General features: G+C 38.3%; 1 protein-coding gene across 1 annotated transcript in view; it reads left to right on the top strand.

Annotated features, from left to right (window-relative positions):
- Positions 1-16,439, top strand: part of LOC123554805 (peptidyl-prolyl cis-trans isomerase NIMA-interacting 4-like) — a 56,913-nt gene that overhangs the window by 25,426 nt on the left and 15,048 nt on the right. The window contains exon 2 of the mRNA XM_045345154.2: positions 8,929-9,048. Coding sequence (XP_045201089.1) covers positions 8,929-9,048 — 120 coding nt within the window. The remainder of the gene's footprint in view (positions 1-8,928; positions 9,049-16,439) is intronic.

Here is a 16,439-nt window from a genome sequence, read left to right as displayed (position 1 = left end):
TCGGAGAATGTAGTGCTGTGTAAGAACACTTTTACTACAGGATGACTGTAATTTCATGAAAATATCTTAAAAATTGTGGTGTCAAGAGCTTTTCTCCTGATTCGCACAATTGCACATTTTGATATCTGTCTGTATTAGAGCTGTAATTTGATGCATAAACACACTATAGGAACATTATCGCGCATGCAAATGGTCTAAATATGCATGATACTTTCACAGGCTAACATCAGCAGTAATGAAATCTCCCTTAATTAAAAGAAATATGCCAGTATTTTTAAAAGTGGTGGCGCTGTCGCACCAGTGATGGCGCTATACAGTAGTGGTGACGCTGTGGCTATGGGATGCGTTTTCTGTCCAATTGTGGCTACCAACTTGCACGTCTATCTTGTTTAAGATCTGAACAGATTGAAGTTTTATTTCTCATATATAAACAACAAATCTTCAATCAATAAAACACACAGAAAAGAACATTTTGTAGCTAAGCATTTCCGAAATAAAAGTGTCCGCCACATATGGCCATTTTCCCCTGAGAAATGTATCATTATACATATCTAACCTGCTGAACTCCATCTGCATTGAATCATTTTATTACATCTAGAAACAACATACATGTAACATCAGCATGTGGAATTTTCGTGACTTGACAGAAACTCAATTTTTACATTTTTTTCATGTTTCCAGAACGTCTATTAATACTTCTGAAATAGTTTTCCCTTTGTTAAAAACAAAGGAATCAATCGACTTATCTGCCTAATTAATGACAGAGTCTTCACGTGCACCAGATTAATACAACTAAGTGTCACATTCCTCCATTTCGCTAATATTTTCAAGTACCTCTCCATATTCATTGTCATGATTAGAATCGTTTCATATCTTTAAGTGTTTCTTGATTTGAAAGCGACTGACTTGTCAAAAGGTTTGTTTTATTTGGAATGTGATTTCAGTTTTATGATCTATTTTTTGATCTGTGAACAAATTAAGCCCCTTTTCAAAGATTTTGAGTGATGGTATTTTGGAGGAGTATGTGTTCTTGTTGTAGAACTTTCCTTCAGTGAGATAATTCTGTTCATTTGAATTATTCTCTTCGGAGAAAAAGGCTTTGCAAGATATTGTTCTTCTTTTAAGTTTTTAGGAGAGATCCACTTTTCCCTTTTTGCTCGAGACTTGCCATCTGCAACGGATAAACAGTGTCTGCATGATACTTGAATATATAAAAGTTTTATAATTTGATTAAAAAATTAGCCGTTCAATCATTATAGACACACATGCTTCAAAATAACTTTAAGACATTAGATTTAAAAAGGTAAATGACAATCCCTGTAATTATACCTTATTTGTTATGAATAAAACTAGGTACTTATTTGTTGTCAGACGTTCTAACGCTCACCACTCGCCACAGTGCCACCACTACTGTATAGCGCCATCACTGATGTGAAAGCGCCACCACTTTTAAAAATGCTGGTGTATTTCATTTACAGGACATTTTATTAATACTAATGTATGTCTGTGTGAGTATCATACACAATTAGACCATTTGCAAGCGCGATAATGTTCATATAGTGTGTCTATGCGTCGAAATTTAGCTGGAATGCATACAGATGTCAAAATTAACAAACGTCGGAATCCGGAGAAAAGCTGTTGGCACCACAATTTACAAAATATCTTAACGAAATTACAGTCAGCCTGTAGTAATAATGTTTTTACGCGGCACTACATTCTCCGATTTTTGAAATAATTTATATCAACGAAAATGTAACGTAAAATATAAATTTTACTCACCAATTTACATGTTGAAACCGGTAATGGCTGCACCACGGAAATATTGATAGCTCTTTCCCTTATCACCACTTTTTGGTGGTGGCGCAAGGGTTTAGTAGCCGTGAATAGGCCAACTTTTTATTTGTCATGTGTAATTATGCCGAGGGGTATATTGTTTTGCAGATGTTGGTTGGTCTGTCTGTCGGTCAGTATGTAGATCAATCCATTTCCAGATAATCATAATCTCAAGAAAGCTTGGGCCTTGGATCATGAAAGGGTGGTTGGTCATGACCAGCAGATGACCCCTATTGATTTTAAGATCAGTAGGTCAAAGGTCAAGGTCACAGTGACCTGGAACAGTTAAATGGTTTCCAGATAACTTCAGAATGCTCGGGCCTAGGAACAAGAATGTTGATCATGACCGGCAGATGACCCCTATTGATTTTGAGGTGAGTAGATGAAAGGTCAAGGTCACAGTGACCAGGAACAGTTTAACAGTTTCCAGATGATAACTTGAGAACGCTTGGGCTTAGGATCACGAAACTTCATGGGAGGCATATTGTTTTTGAACCGTCTGTCTGTCGGTCTGTCAGTCTGTCGGTCTGTCCGCAATTTTCGTGTCTGTCAGTCTGTCGGTCTGTCCGCAATTTTCGTGTCCGGTCCATATCTTTGTCATCGATGGATGGATTTTCAAATAACTTGGCATGAATGTGTACCACAGTAAGACGACGTGTCGCGCGTAAGACCCAGGTCCGTAGCTCAAAGGTCAAGGTCACACTTAGACATTAAAGGATAGTGCATTGATGGGCGTGTCCGGTCCATATCTTTGTCATCGATGGATGGATTTTCAAATAACTTGGCATGAATGTGTACCACAGTAAGACGACATGTCGCGCGCAAGACCCAGGTCCGTAGCTCAAAGGTCAAGGTCACACTTAGACATTAAAGGATAGTGCATTGATGGGCGTGTCCGGTCCATATCTTTGTCATCGATGGATGGATTTTCAAATAACTTGGCATAAATGTGTACCACAGTAAGACGACATGTCATGCGCAAGACCCAGGTTCGTAGCTCAAAGGTCAAGGTCACACTTAGACGTTAAAGGTCATTTTTCATGATAGTGAACTCTAACATCGGCCATAACTATTCATTCAAAGTGCCATCGGGGGCATGTGTCATCCTATGGAGACAGCTCTTGTTGGATGATAACTCAAGAATGCTTGGGCCTAGGATCATGAAAGTTTATAGGGAGGTTGATCATGACCAGCAGATAACCCCTATTGATTTTTAGGTCAGAGGTCAAGGTCACAGTTACTAGGAACAGTTAAAATGTTTCTGTATGATAACTCAAGAACGCTTGGGCCTAGGATCATCGAAGTTGATAGGGAGATTAATCATGACCAGCAGATGCCACCTATTGATTTTTAGGTCAATAGGTCAAAGGTCAAGGTCACAGTGACCCAGAACAGTTAAACCATTTCCGGAAGATAACTTGAGAACGCTTGGGCCAAGTATCACGAAACTTGATAGGGAGGTTGATTATGATCAGCAGATGACCCCTATTGATTTTGAGTCATGTGTAATTATGCCGACGGGTATATTGTTTTGCAGATGTTGGTTGGTCTGTCTGTCGGTCGGTATGTAGATCAATCCATTTCCGGATGATTATAATCTCAAGAATGCTTGGGCCTTGGATCATGAAAGTTGATAGGGTGGTTGGTCATGACCAGCAGATGACCCCTATTGATTTTAAATCAGTAGGTCAAAGGTCAAGGTCACAGCGACCTGGAACAGTTAAACGGTTTCCAGATGATAACTCAAGAACGCTCGGGCCTAGGATCAAGAATGTTGATCATGGCCAGCAGATGACCCCTATTGATTTTGAGGTGAGTAGATGGAACAGTTTAACTGTTTCCAGATGACAACTTGAGAACGCTTGGGCCTAGGATCACGAAAATTGATAGGGAGGTTGGTCATGATCAGCAAATGACCCCTATTGATTTTGAGGTCAGTATGCCAAAGGTCAAGGTCACAGTGACCCGGAACAGTTAAGTGTATTTTTGGATGATAACTCGAGAATGCTTGGGCCTAGGATCATGAAACTTTATAGGGAGGTTGATCATGACCGGCAGATGACCCCTATTGATTTTGAGGTCAGTAGGTCAGAGGTCAAGGTCACAGTTTCTAGGAACAGTTAAAATGTTTCTGTATGATAACTCAAGAATGCTTAGGCCTAGGATGATGAAAGTTGATAGGGAGGTTAATCATGACCAGCAGATGACCCCTACTAATTTTGAGGTCAATAGGTCAAAGGTCAAGGTCACAGTGACCCAGAACAGTTAAACCGTTTCCGGACGATAACTTGAGAACTCTTGGGCCAAGTATCACGAAACTTGATAGGGAGGTTGATTATGATCAGCAGATGACCCCTATTGATTTTGAGTTCAGTAGGTCTAAGGTCAAGGTCAGATTGACCCAGAACAGTAGAACTTTGTGTACAGTGACCAAAATATTTTCTGTTCCTGTGCAATTACTGAATGCATTAAGGGGGCATTTCGTGTTCTACAAGCTCTTGTTATGTCTCCCCCCCCCCCCCACCTCCCACTGGGGGTGACATTTTTTCTTTTTTGCCCTGTCCATCCGTCCTGTCCGTGCGTCCATACGCCACACTTCATTTCCAATCAATAGCTGGAGAACCATTTGACCTAGAACCTTCAAACTTCATAGGATGGTAGGGCTGCTGGAGTAGATGCCCCCTATTGTTTTTGGGATCACTCCATCAAAGGTCAAGGTCACAGGGGCCTGAACATTAAAAACCATTTCCGATCAATAACTTGAGAACCACTTGACCCAGAATGTTGAAACTTCATAGGATGATTGGTCATGCAGAGTAAATGACCCCTATTGATTTTGGGGTCACTCTGTTAAAAGTCAAGGTCACAGGGGCCTGAACATTGAGAACCATTTCCGATCAATAACTTGAGAACCACTCGACCCAGAATGTTGAAACTTCCTAGGATGATTGGACATGCAAAGTAGATTGTCCCTGTTGATTTTGGGGTCACTCTATTTAAGGTCAAGGTCACAGGGGCCTGAATATGGAAAATCGTTCCCTGTCAGTTACTTGAGAACCACTTGACCCAGAATGTTGAAACTTCATAGGATGATTGGTCATGCAGAGTAGATGACCACTATTGATTTTGGGGTCACTTTGTTTAAGGTCAAGGTCACGGGCCTAAACATGGAAAAGCATTTCCAATCAATAATTTGAGAACCATTTGACCCAGAATGTTGAAACTTCATAGGATGATTGGACATGCAGAGTAAATGACTTATTAAATGTCAAGGTCACAGGGGCCTGAACATGGAAAACTGTTTCTGATCATTAACTTGAGAACCACTTGACCCAGAATGTTGAAACTTCATAGGATGATTGGTCATGCAGAGTAAATGACCCCTATTGATTTTGGGGTCACTCTGTTAAAGGTCAAGGTCACAGGGCCTGAACATGGAAAACCATTTCCGATCAATAACTTGAGAACCACTTGACCCAGAATGTTGAAACTTCATAGAATGATTGAACATGCAGAGTAGTAACTTGAGAACCACTTGACCCAGAATGTTGAAACTTCATAGGATGATTGGACATACAGAATAGATGACCTCTATTGATTTTGGGGTCAGTCTATTAAAGGTCAAGGTTACAGTGGAAAGAAAATGGAAATCCATTTCTGGTCAATAACTTGAGAACCATTTGACCAAGAACCTTCAAACTTCATATGGTGATAGGACTTACAAAGTAGATGCATGGCCCATATTGTTTTTGGGGTCACTCCATCAAATGTCAAGGTCACAGGGGGCTGAACATAGAAAACTCTTTCCAATCAATAACTTGAGAACCACTTGACCCAGAATGTTGAAACTTAATAGGATGATTGGACATGCAGAGTAGATGACCCCTATTGATTTTGGGTCACTTGATCAAAGGTCACGGTCACCGGAGCCTAAACAATGACTTGAGAACCACTAGGCCCAGAATGTTGAAACTTAGTGGGATGACTTGACATGCCAAGTAGATGATCCCTATTGCACATCAGTGTCTCTTTGACTTTCGCTCCTGTCCCCTATTGACTTCTTGCCTATACGACTATGCATTGGGGGAGACATGCGCTTCTTTACAAAAGCATCTTCTAGTTGATGTTTAGTTTTGCTGGCAAGGCTAATGCTATAATTTATGAGATAGCATTCCATATTTGGGGGATATAGCTTTCAGTATTTTGTAACTGGTATAAAAGGGGTTGTTTTCATGTTTTCTGGGCTGAATGGAGGATTTTTGAGGTGAAGAAGTCGCAAATATGTGAGAGGAGGAGAACTTAATGTTTTGAAACAATTCCTGTACGTATTCATTAAAAGATGACTAAAGAACATGTATAGATTAAAATGTAATTGATCAAAAGTCAAGGTCACAGGGACCAGAAAATGGAAAATGGTCTCCAATCAATAACTTGAGAACCAATGACAATTTGACTCAGAACCTTCAAACTTCATAGGATGATAGGACTTAAAGAGTAGATGACCCTTATCATTTTTGGGGTCACTTGAGCGAAGGTCAAGGTCACAGGGGCCTGAAGATAGAAAACACTTTCGTATTGATACCTTGAGAACCACATGACCCAGAATGTTGAAACTTACTAGGATGATTTGACATGCAGAGTAGATGACCCCTACTGATTTTGGGGTCACTAGGCCCAGAATGTTGAAACTTAGTTTGATGATTTGACATGCCAAGTAGATGATCCCTATTGCAGCCAACTATCAGTGTAGTTGGGGAGACATGTGCTTTTCTACAAAAGCATCTTCTAGTTTCAGTTGGGAATTTTTGGCTTTATATTGGTAAATATGGAGCATAGTTGACAAGCATTACTGATTTCTACCAGAAAAGAAAAAAATACTCGTCCTGCAGGACAACATAACAGAAAATTCTACTCATCCTTGGGCCGTTGCTACTCATCAATACAAGTGGACGAGTGGAATTTTTGTCTCCTGAGACATATTGCTCATGGGCAGTGGACTCCTGCTGATTTTGAGGTCACTTGTATCCATATTCACCAAAATCCCTGACAGGTTTTATCATCAAGTTCAAAGTTGTCTTCCAGCATATAATGCTTCATACAGTTGTACTATTTTTAGCTCACCTGTGACGTAGTAACAGAGTGAGCTTTTGTGATCGCCCGTCGTCCGTCCGTCCACAATTTCCTTGTGAACACTATAGAGACAACATTTTGCAATCAACTTTAATCAAACTTGCACATAACTTGTATTGGCATAATATCTCGGTTCCTTTTGAAAACTGGCCAAATCCCATCATGGGTTCCAGAGTTACAGCCCTTTAAAGGGCAACAATTTGCCATTTTTGGCTTGTGAACATGACAAGAGACCACGTTTTACAATCAACTTTAATAAAACTTGCACACAACTTGTATGGGCATAATATCTTGGATTCTTTCGAAAACTGGCCAGATCTCATCATGGGTTCAAGAGTTATGGCCCCTTAGAAGGCCAAAATTTGCTATTTTTGGCTTGTGAACACGATAGATACAACATTTTGCAATCAACTTTAATCAAACTTGCACACAACTTGTATTAGCATAATAGCTCGATTCCTTTCGAAAACTGGCCAGATCCCGTCATGGATTTCAGAGTTATGGCCCCTTAAAGGTCCAAAATTTGCTAATATGATAGAGACAACATTTTGCAATCAACTTTAATCAAACTTGCACACAACTTGTATTGGCATAATATCTCGGTTCCTTTTGAAAACTGGTCAGATCCCATCATAAGTTCCAGAGTTATGGCCCCGTAAAGGTCCAAAATTTGCTATATAGAGACTTCATTTATGGTTTGATTTAATACAAACTTCCAAAATATCTTCAGCAACAATAAATCTTGGATTCCATGATGAATCTGTCAGATCCAATCATAGGTGCTGGAGTTATTTTATATCTGATTACCTCCCCTGATTTTAATCAAAATGGATTTATATCAGTAAGTACTTATAGGACTCATTTGAAATTTCATTATTGTCATTAGTTGAACTCAGACAATCAGGATAGATAACTATGGACTGATTTTATGTCAAATTACCTCCCTTTATTTCAAATTAAAATGGGTATATCTCGGTAACTAATGAAGGTACTGATCTGAAATTTCATTTATGCCATCAGATGGCTTTAGACAATCAGTGAAGGTACATATTGACTGCATTTATGATGAATTACCTCCCTTTATTTTCTATGTAAATGAATATACCTAGCAGCTTCTAATGAGATTGGTTTGAAATGTTATTTATGTCATCCATGGTAAGAAATTTCTACTTTTATATACTTTTCTAATATATTGTTGTAAAAGCTTGTACTGTTTATCTTCTACATGCATATACCAATGCATGATTACCTCCCCTGATTTTAATAAAAATTGATTTATCGCAAGAAATATTTATAGGACTCATTTGAAATTTCATTATTGTCATTAGTTTGACTGAGACAAGCAGGGTAAATAACTATGAACTGATTTTTATGTCAAATTACCTCCCTTTGTTTCAGATTAAAATGGGTGTATCTCAGTAACCAATGAAGATACTGCTTTGAAATGTCATTTATTTCATCAGATGGACTCAGACAATCAGGGTAGATAACTTTTGACTGAATTTATGACAAATTACCTCCCTATATTTTATGTAAATGAATATACCTCAGCAGCATCTAATGAGATTGGTTTTAAATGTTATTTAAGTCTTCCAGGGTAAGGAATAGTCATGCTAGTACAAAAATGCAGCATTTGAGCCTAGGACCCTCAAACTTGGTATTGAGATTGGCCCTGACTAATATGTTATCCATAGGTCAAAAGGGACTGTTACAAGAAAATATTTATCATGATGATATTTAATTTTTATGCCTATGTGATCTATGTCAAAACTTGATCTTATCATTTAGAGCAATGGTACTCAGGTGAGCGATGTAGGGCCATCATGGCCCTCTTGTTTTAAAACTGAAGAAATGTTTTGAGGCAGTAAGCAGTTGTGTGAACAAATAATGAACTTGACCTTGTTGCCCTTTGAACGTCAAAATTGTAGTAAAATTGTATCAATTTATTAAACATTTCAATTTCAGGTTCGTCACATTCTTTGTGAGAAACAGTCGAAGGCTTTAGAGGCAGTAGAGAAATTAAAGAGTGGTATGAAATTCAATGAAGTAGCTGCTCAGTACAGTGAAGACAAAGCTCGGTCAGGGGTAACACATTCTTAATATTACCATCACCAAACTAGTTTTAAGGTAGTTCTGTGTGTTTGATGGAAGAAATAGCATAACATCATTTGTCTGGGTAACATAGAATCAAGCCAGGACTGGGCATATAGAATTGGAAATCATTTTCAGGGTTCTCCCCAGGATTTTGTTATAGCCGGACTCTGTGGAATTATAGCCGGGTACACTTTTTAGCAGTTTATCGCGATAAACATATTATTCATTTAAGTAAATTGAGGTGATGCATTATAAGAATGATATGAACCAGGTTCTGAAACTGTAACATATATAAACATATTTATCAAAGGTAGCTAATTAATAAGTAAATAAATCGAGAAGAAATCAATGCAAGAATCATGATTTTCGTTGAAGTTGGGTTTAAAAGAAAATATGCATGGTGATTTTTTTCTTCTATTAATTAAGTTCTTACAGAAACATATCAGTTTTGGAGGAAATAATGTCGATCTATTTGGTCCTTACAGTGTCAAACACTATCTTTTAAACCTACCAATAATTCTGTGTTTCATGTTTTAGTTGAATCTGCAGCTCATTTCATGAAAGAATATTTAAAGTAAAAGTAATTTAATCTGATTATTGATGTTTTCTATTTTCTCTGACACTTTGTATTGAGTTATTTGAATATGTGTCATCCGAAATACCTTGCTGCTTCATGTACGGCTTTTCCCGATTTTCAACAATAGCAGTTGCAATTTTGCAAGTTTTGTGGGTAGTTTTTAGCTCACCTGTCACAAAGTGACAAGGTGAGCTTTTGTGATCCCGCGGTGTCCGTCGTCCGTCCGTCCGTGTGTAAACTTTTCCTTGTGACATCTCTAGAGGTCACATTTTTCATGGGATCTTTATGAAAATGGGTCAGAATGTTCATCTCGGTAAATTCTAGGTCAAGTTCGAAACTGGGTCACGTGCCCTCAAAAACTAGGTCAGTAGGTCTAAAAATAGAAAAACCTTATGACCTCTCTAGAGGCCATAATTTTCAATGGATCTTCATGAAAATGGGTCAGAATGTTCACCTTGATGATATCTAGGTCAAGTTCGAAACTGGGTCACATGCAATCAAAAACTAGGTCAGTAGGTCTAAAAATAGAAAAACCTTGTGACCTCTCTAGAGGCCATATATTTCATAAAATCTTCATGAAAATTGGTCAGAATGTTCACCTTGATGATATCTAGGTCAAGTTCGAAACTGGGTCATGTGCCTTCAAAAACTAGGTCAGAAGGTCTAAAAATAGAAAAACCTTGTGACCTCTCTAGAGGTCATATATTTCACAAGATCTTCATGAAAATTGGTCAGAATGTACACCTTGATGATATCTAGGTCAAGTTCGAAACTGGGTCACATGCGGTCAAAAACTAGGTCAGTAGATCTAAAAATAGAAAAACCTTGTGACCTTTCTAGAGGCCATATATTTCACATGATCTTCATGAAAATTGGTCAGAATGTTCACCTTGATGATATCTAGATCAAGTTCGAAATTAGTCACATGCGGTCAAAAACTATGTCAGTAGATCTAAAAATAGAAAAACATTGTGACCTTTCTAGAGGCCATATATTTCACAAGATCTTCATGAAAATTGGTCACCTTGATGATATCTAGGTCAAGTTCGAAACTGGGTCACGTGCTCTCCAAAACTAGGTCAGTAGGTCTAAAAATAGAAAAACCTTGTGACCTCTCTAGAGGCCATATTTTTCAATGGATCTTCATGAAAACTGGTCAGAATGTTCATCTTGATGATATCTAGATCAAGTTTGAAAGTGGGTCACGTGCCATCAAAAACTAGGTCAGTAGATCAAATAATAGAAAAATCTTGTGACCTCTCTAGAGGCCATATTTTTCATGGGATCTGTATGAAAATTGGTCCGAATGTTCATCTTGATGATATCTAGATCAAGTTCGAAAGTGGGTCACGTGCCATCAAAAACTAGGTCAGTAGGTCAAATAATAGAAAAACCTTGTGACCTCTCTAAAGGCCATATTTTTCATGGGATCTGTATGAAAGTTGGTCTGAATGTTCATCTTGATGATATCTAGGTCAAGTTCGAAACTGGGTCACGTACGGTCAAAAACTAGGTCAGTAAGTCTAAAAGTAGAAAAACCTGGTGACCTCTCTAGAGGCCATTTATTTCATGAAATCTTCATGAAAATTTGTCAGAATGTTCACCTTGATGATACCTAAGTCAAGTTCGAAAGTGGGTCACATGCCAACAAAAACTAGGTCAGTAGGTCAAATAATATAAAAACCTTGTGACCTCTCTAGAGGCCATATTTTCCATGGGATCTGTATGAAAGTTGGTCTGAATGTTCATCTTGATGATATCTAGGTCAAGTTCGAAAGTGGGTCACGTGCGATCAAAAACTAGGTCAGTAGGTCAAATAATAGAAAAACCTTGTGACCTCTCTAAAGGCCATATTTTTCAATGGATCTTTGTGAAAGTTGATCTGAATGTTCATCTTGATGATATCTAGGTCAAGTTCGAAACAGGGTCATGTGCATTGAAAAACTAGGTCAGTAAGTCTAAAAATAGAAAACCCTTGTGACCTCTCTAGAGGCTATACTTGTGAATGGATCTCCAGAAAAATTTGTCAGAATGTTCATCTTGATGATATCTAGGTCAAGTTTGAAAGTGGGTCACGTGCCATCAAAAACTAGGTCAGTAGATCTAAAAATAGAAAAACCTTGTGACCTTTCTAGAGGCCATATATTTCACAAGATCTTCATGAAAATTGGTCAGAATGTTCACCTTGATGAAATCTAGGTGAACTTCGAAACTGGGTCACATGCAGTGAAAAACTAGGTCAGTAGATCTAAAAATAGAAAAACATTGTGACCTTTCTAGAGGCCATATATTTCACAAGATCTTCATGAAAATTGGTCAGAACGTTCACCTTGATGATATCTAGGTCAAGTTCGAAACTGGGTCACGTGCCATCAAAAACTAGGTCAGTAGGTCAAATAATAGAAAAACCTTGTGACCTCTCTAAAGGCCATATTTTTCATGGGATCTGTATGAAAGTTGGTCTGAATGTTCATCTTGATGATATCTAGGTCAAGTTCGAAACTGGGTCACGTGCGGTCAAAAACTAGGTCAGTAGGTCTAAAAATAGAAAAACCTTGTGACCTCTCTAGAGGCCATATATTTCACGAAATCTTCATGAAAATTGGTCAGAATGTTCACCTTGATGATACCTAAGTCAAGTTCGAAAGTGGGTCACATGCCATCAAAAACTAGGTCAGTAGATCAAATAAAAGAAAAACCTTGTGACCTCTCTAGAGGCCATATTTTCCATGGGATCTGTATGAAAGTTGGTCTGAATGTTCATCTTGATGATATCTAGGTCAAGTTTGAAAGTGGGTCACGTGCGATCAAAAAATAGGTCAGTAGGTCAAATAATAGAAAAACCTTGTGACCTCTCTAAAGGCTATATTTTTCAATGGATCTTCATGAAAGTTGGTTTGAATGTTCATCTTGATGATATCTAGGTCAAGTTCGAAACAGGGTCATGTGCATTGAAAAACTAGGTCAGTAAGTCTAAAAATAGAAAAACCTTGTGACCTCTCTAGAGGCTATACTTGTGAATGGATCTCCATAAAAATTGGTCAGAATGTTCATCTTGATGATATCAAGGTCAAGTTTGAAAGTGGGTCACGTGCCTTCAAAAAGTAGGTCAGTAGGTCAAATAATGAAAAAACGTGACCTCTCTAGAGGCCATATTTTACATGGGATCTGTATGAAGTTGGTCTGAATGTTTATCTTGATGATATCTAGGTCAAGTTTCAAACTGGGTCAACTGCGATCAAAAACTAGGTCAGTAGGTCTTGAAATAGAAAAACCTTTTGACCTCTCTAGAGGCCATACCCTTGAATGGATCTTCATGAAAATTTGTCAGAATGTTCACCTTGATGATATCTAGATGAAATTTGAAACTGGGTCACGTACCTTAAAAAACTAGGTCAATAGGTCAAATAATAGAAAAACCTTGTGACCTTTCTAGAGACCATATTTTTCAATGGATCTTCATGAAAATTGGTCAGAATTTTTATCTTGATAATATCTAGGTCAAGATCAAAACTGGGTCACATGAGCTCAAAAACTAGGTCACTATGTCAAATAATAGAAAAAACGACGTCATACTCAAAACTTGATCATGTGGGAAGAGGTGAGCGATTCAGGACCATCATGGTCCTCTTGTTATTGAAATAGCCTAGCTATTACTTGGTGGATATGGAAATACAACATTAATGGTTCGGCATGTTCTTACTGCGTACGTTTTATTATCCCCCTCCAATGAAATCGGGAGTGGGGTATTGAAATGGCGTTGTCAGTCTGTCCGTCCGCAGCCATTTCTCAGTAACTAGCAGGTAGAATTTCATGAAACTTGAAATAAACATGAACCAATCAAGTTGAAAAAAGATCTTCATGAAAGTAACTCAGAATGTTCACCTTGATGATATCTAGGTCAAGTTCGAAACTGGGTCACGTGCCATCAAAAACTAGGTCAGTAGGTCAAATAATAGAAAAACCTTTTGACCTCTCTAGAGGCCATATTTTTCATGGGATCTGTATGAAGTTGGTCTGAATGTTCATCTTGATGATATCTAGGTCAAGTTCGAAAGTGGGTCACGTGCTATCCAAAACTAGGTCAGTAGGTCTAAAAATAGAAAAACCTTGTGACCTCTCTAGAGGCCATATTTTTCAATGGATCTTCATGAAAATTGGTCAGAATGTTCACCTTGATGATATCTAGGTCAAGTTCGAAACTGGGTCACGTCCGTCTAAAACTAGGTCATTAGGTCTAAAAATAGAAAAACCTTGTGACCTCTCTAGAGGCCATATTTTTCAATGGATCTTCATGAAAATTGGTCAGAATGTTCACCTTGATGATATCTAGGCCTTGTTCGAAAGTGGGTCACGTGCGGTCAAAAACTAGGTCAGTAGGTCTAAAAATAGAAAAACCTTGTGACCTCTCTAGAGGCCATATTTTTTAAAGGATATTCATGAAAGTTGGTCAGAATGTTCATCTTGATGATATCTAGTTCAAGTTAGAAACTGGGTCACGTGCTTTCAAAAACTAGGTCAGTAGGTCTAAAAATAGAAAAACCTTGTGACCTCTCTAGAGGCCATATTTTTCAATGGATCTTCATGAAAATTAGTCAGAATGTTCACCTTGATGATATCTAGGTCAAGTTCGAAACTGGGTCACGTGCGGTCAAAAACTAGGTCATTAGGTCTAAAAATAGAAAAACCTTGTGACCTCTCAAGAGGCCATATTTTTCCATGGATCTTCATGAAAGTTGGTCTGAATGGTCACTTTGATGATATCTAGGTCAAGTTCGAAAGTGGGTCACGTGGGGTCAAAAACTAGGTCATTAGGTCTAAAAATAGAAAAACCTTGTGACCTCTCTAGAGGCCTTATTTTTCAATGGATCTTCATGAAAATTAGTCAGAATGTTCACCTTGATGATATCTTGGTCAAGTTCGAAAGTGGATGACGTGTGGTCAAAAACTAGGTCATTAGGTCTAAAAATAGATAAACCTTGTGACCTCTCTAGAGGCCATACTTTTCATGAGATCTTCATGAAAATTGGTCAGAATATTCACCTTGATAATATCTAGGTCAAGTTCGAAATTGGTCACATGCTTTTAAAAACTAGGTCCTTAGGTCAATTAATAGAAAAACCTTGTGACCTCTCTAGAGGCCATACTTTTCGTGAGATCTTCATGAAACTTGGTCAGAATTTTTATCTCGGTATCTAGGTCAAGTTCAAAACTGGGTCACATGAGCTCAAATACTAGGTCACTATGTCAAATAATAGAAAAAAATGACGTCATACTCAGTTCAAAACTGGGTCATGTGGGGACAGGTGAACGATTCAGGACCATCATGGTCCTCTTGTTTATAAACATGTGAAGTTGTGTACCCACACCTGGTCACCACCTTGCCTTGGTCACACACCGTCCCCCCCCCCCCCCCCCCCCCCCCCCCAAAGTTGTACCTTTTCCCCACCTCACTCTCCACTCAGTCATGCCCACCACCCCGATCATGCATCCCCTCCCACCCCCCAATTTTTTTTTTCCATCAATATTTATAATCGACATGTGAAGTTTTATACCCTCACCCGGTCACCCCTGCTGCCCCCCCCCCCCCCCCCCCCCCCCCCCCCCCCCAAAAAAAAAAAAAAAAAAAAAAGGCATTAATTTTTTTTTCTGTTAGAATGATTTTGTCTAATGAAATTATTTTCTTCTTAGTAACATCCTTAATTTTTTGCCCGGTATATTTTTTTGCCATTCCTAAACCCTTTCGGCAGGGGATACCAATTCATTGAATTCGCTTGTTTGACATGACTGTGTGTGTGTGTAGATCGTTTCCGCTTTTGTTGTAGCGTTGACCACTATGTGCATTTGGTTGCAACTGAACAGATTCGCCAATTTCTGCCCACCGGTTTCATTTTAAATTATGCCAAAATTGATTACATGCAATATCAAAATTTGTTTGATATATACAAGTATTTGAACCTGACATATTTCTGCTCAAAATAAAATGCGGTTTGCAAAAAAAATGTTGTGCACGAAAACGAAAGTACAGTTTGGCAGTTGGCGGTAAAATATAATACGATTGTTCAAAACACTGTCCATGATGACATTCCGCGACAACATTATTAACATTATAGATTTTGCCTCCGGGCATGATCAAAACAGGTAATTATCGGCTGGTTATGTTTACAGGTGATAAAATATATACACGAAAATTTATATTCATTCAAAGAACTTCCATAGGGAAGTAGATATAATAATTCATTAAAAATCACTCTTTATTTGAATTTTCGGCCACCTGGCCTTTATCTAAACATGAAAAGTCATTGATACAGCTATGTAACATCCATACTATAATACTCGTTTTGTCTCAATGACGGGACGTCATTTCCTGTAAACACGACGTCAAACGACGTAACGTCACTTCCCGTATTATTTCACATGTGTCTGTCACTCAATTTATGTGTTATATTTAACATTGCAACCATGTGGAAATTTCGTTACAAGCTTCTTCATCCATTTCTCCTCTATTATCTGTCTGTAAAGGCGGCCTTCATGGTATAACTTTTGCAGTACTACCACCTGCAAGTCCCTTTCAGTATGACCTATAAAATGACGATTAATAGGCTTGTCAACCTGCTGTGTGATATCACACAAATGTTCACTTATTCTTTCTTTCAGACTCCTCTCAGTTTCCCCAACATATATTGTTTTATTGCATGGTTTGCATAGCAATCCATACACTAAATTGGTATCACTACAACTGGTATGTGTTACTGTCTGGTATGTGTGTCTCTTTGTGGTGTCAGCTACCTCCCCTTTAAATGTC

Source organism: Mercenaria mercenaria, chromosome 7, assembly GCF_021730395.1.
Source record: "Mercenaria mercenaria strain notata chromosome 7, MADL_Memer_1, whole genome shotgun sequence".
Lineage (NCBI taxonomy): Eukaryota > Metazoa > Mollusca > Bivalvia > Venerida > Veneridae > Mercenaria > Mercenaria mercenaria.
The sequence above is the reverse complement of the archived record's forward strand: the minus strand, read 5'-3'. Positions and strand labels throughout refer to the sequence as shown.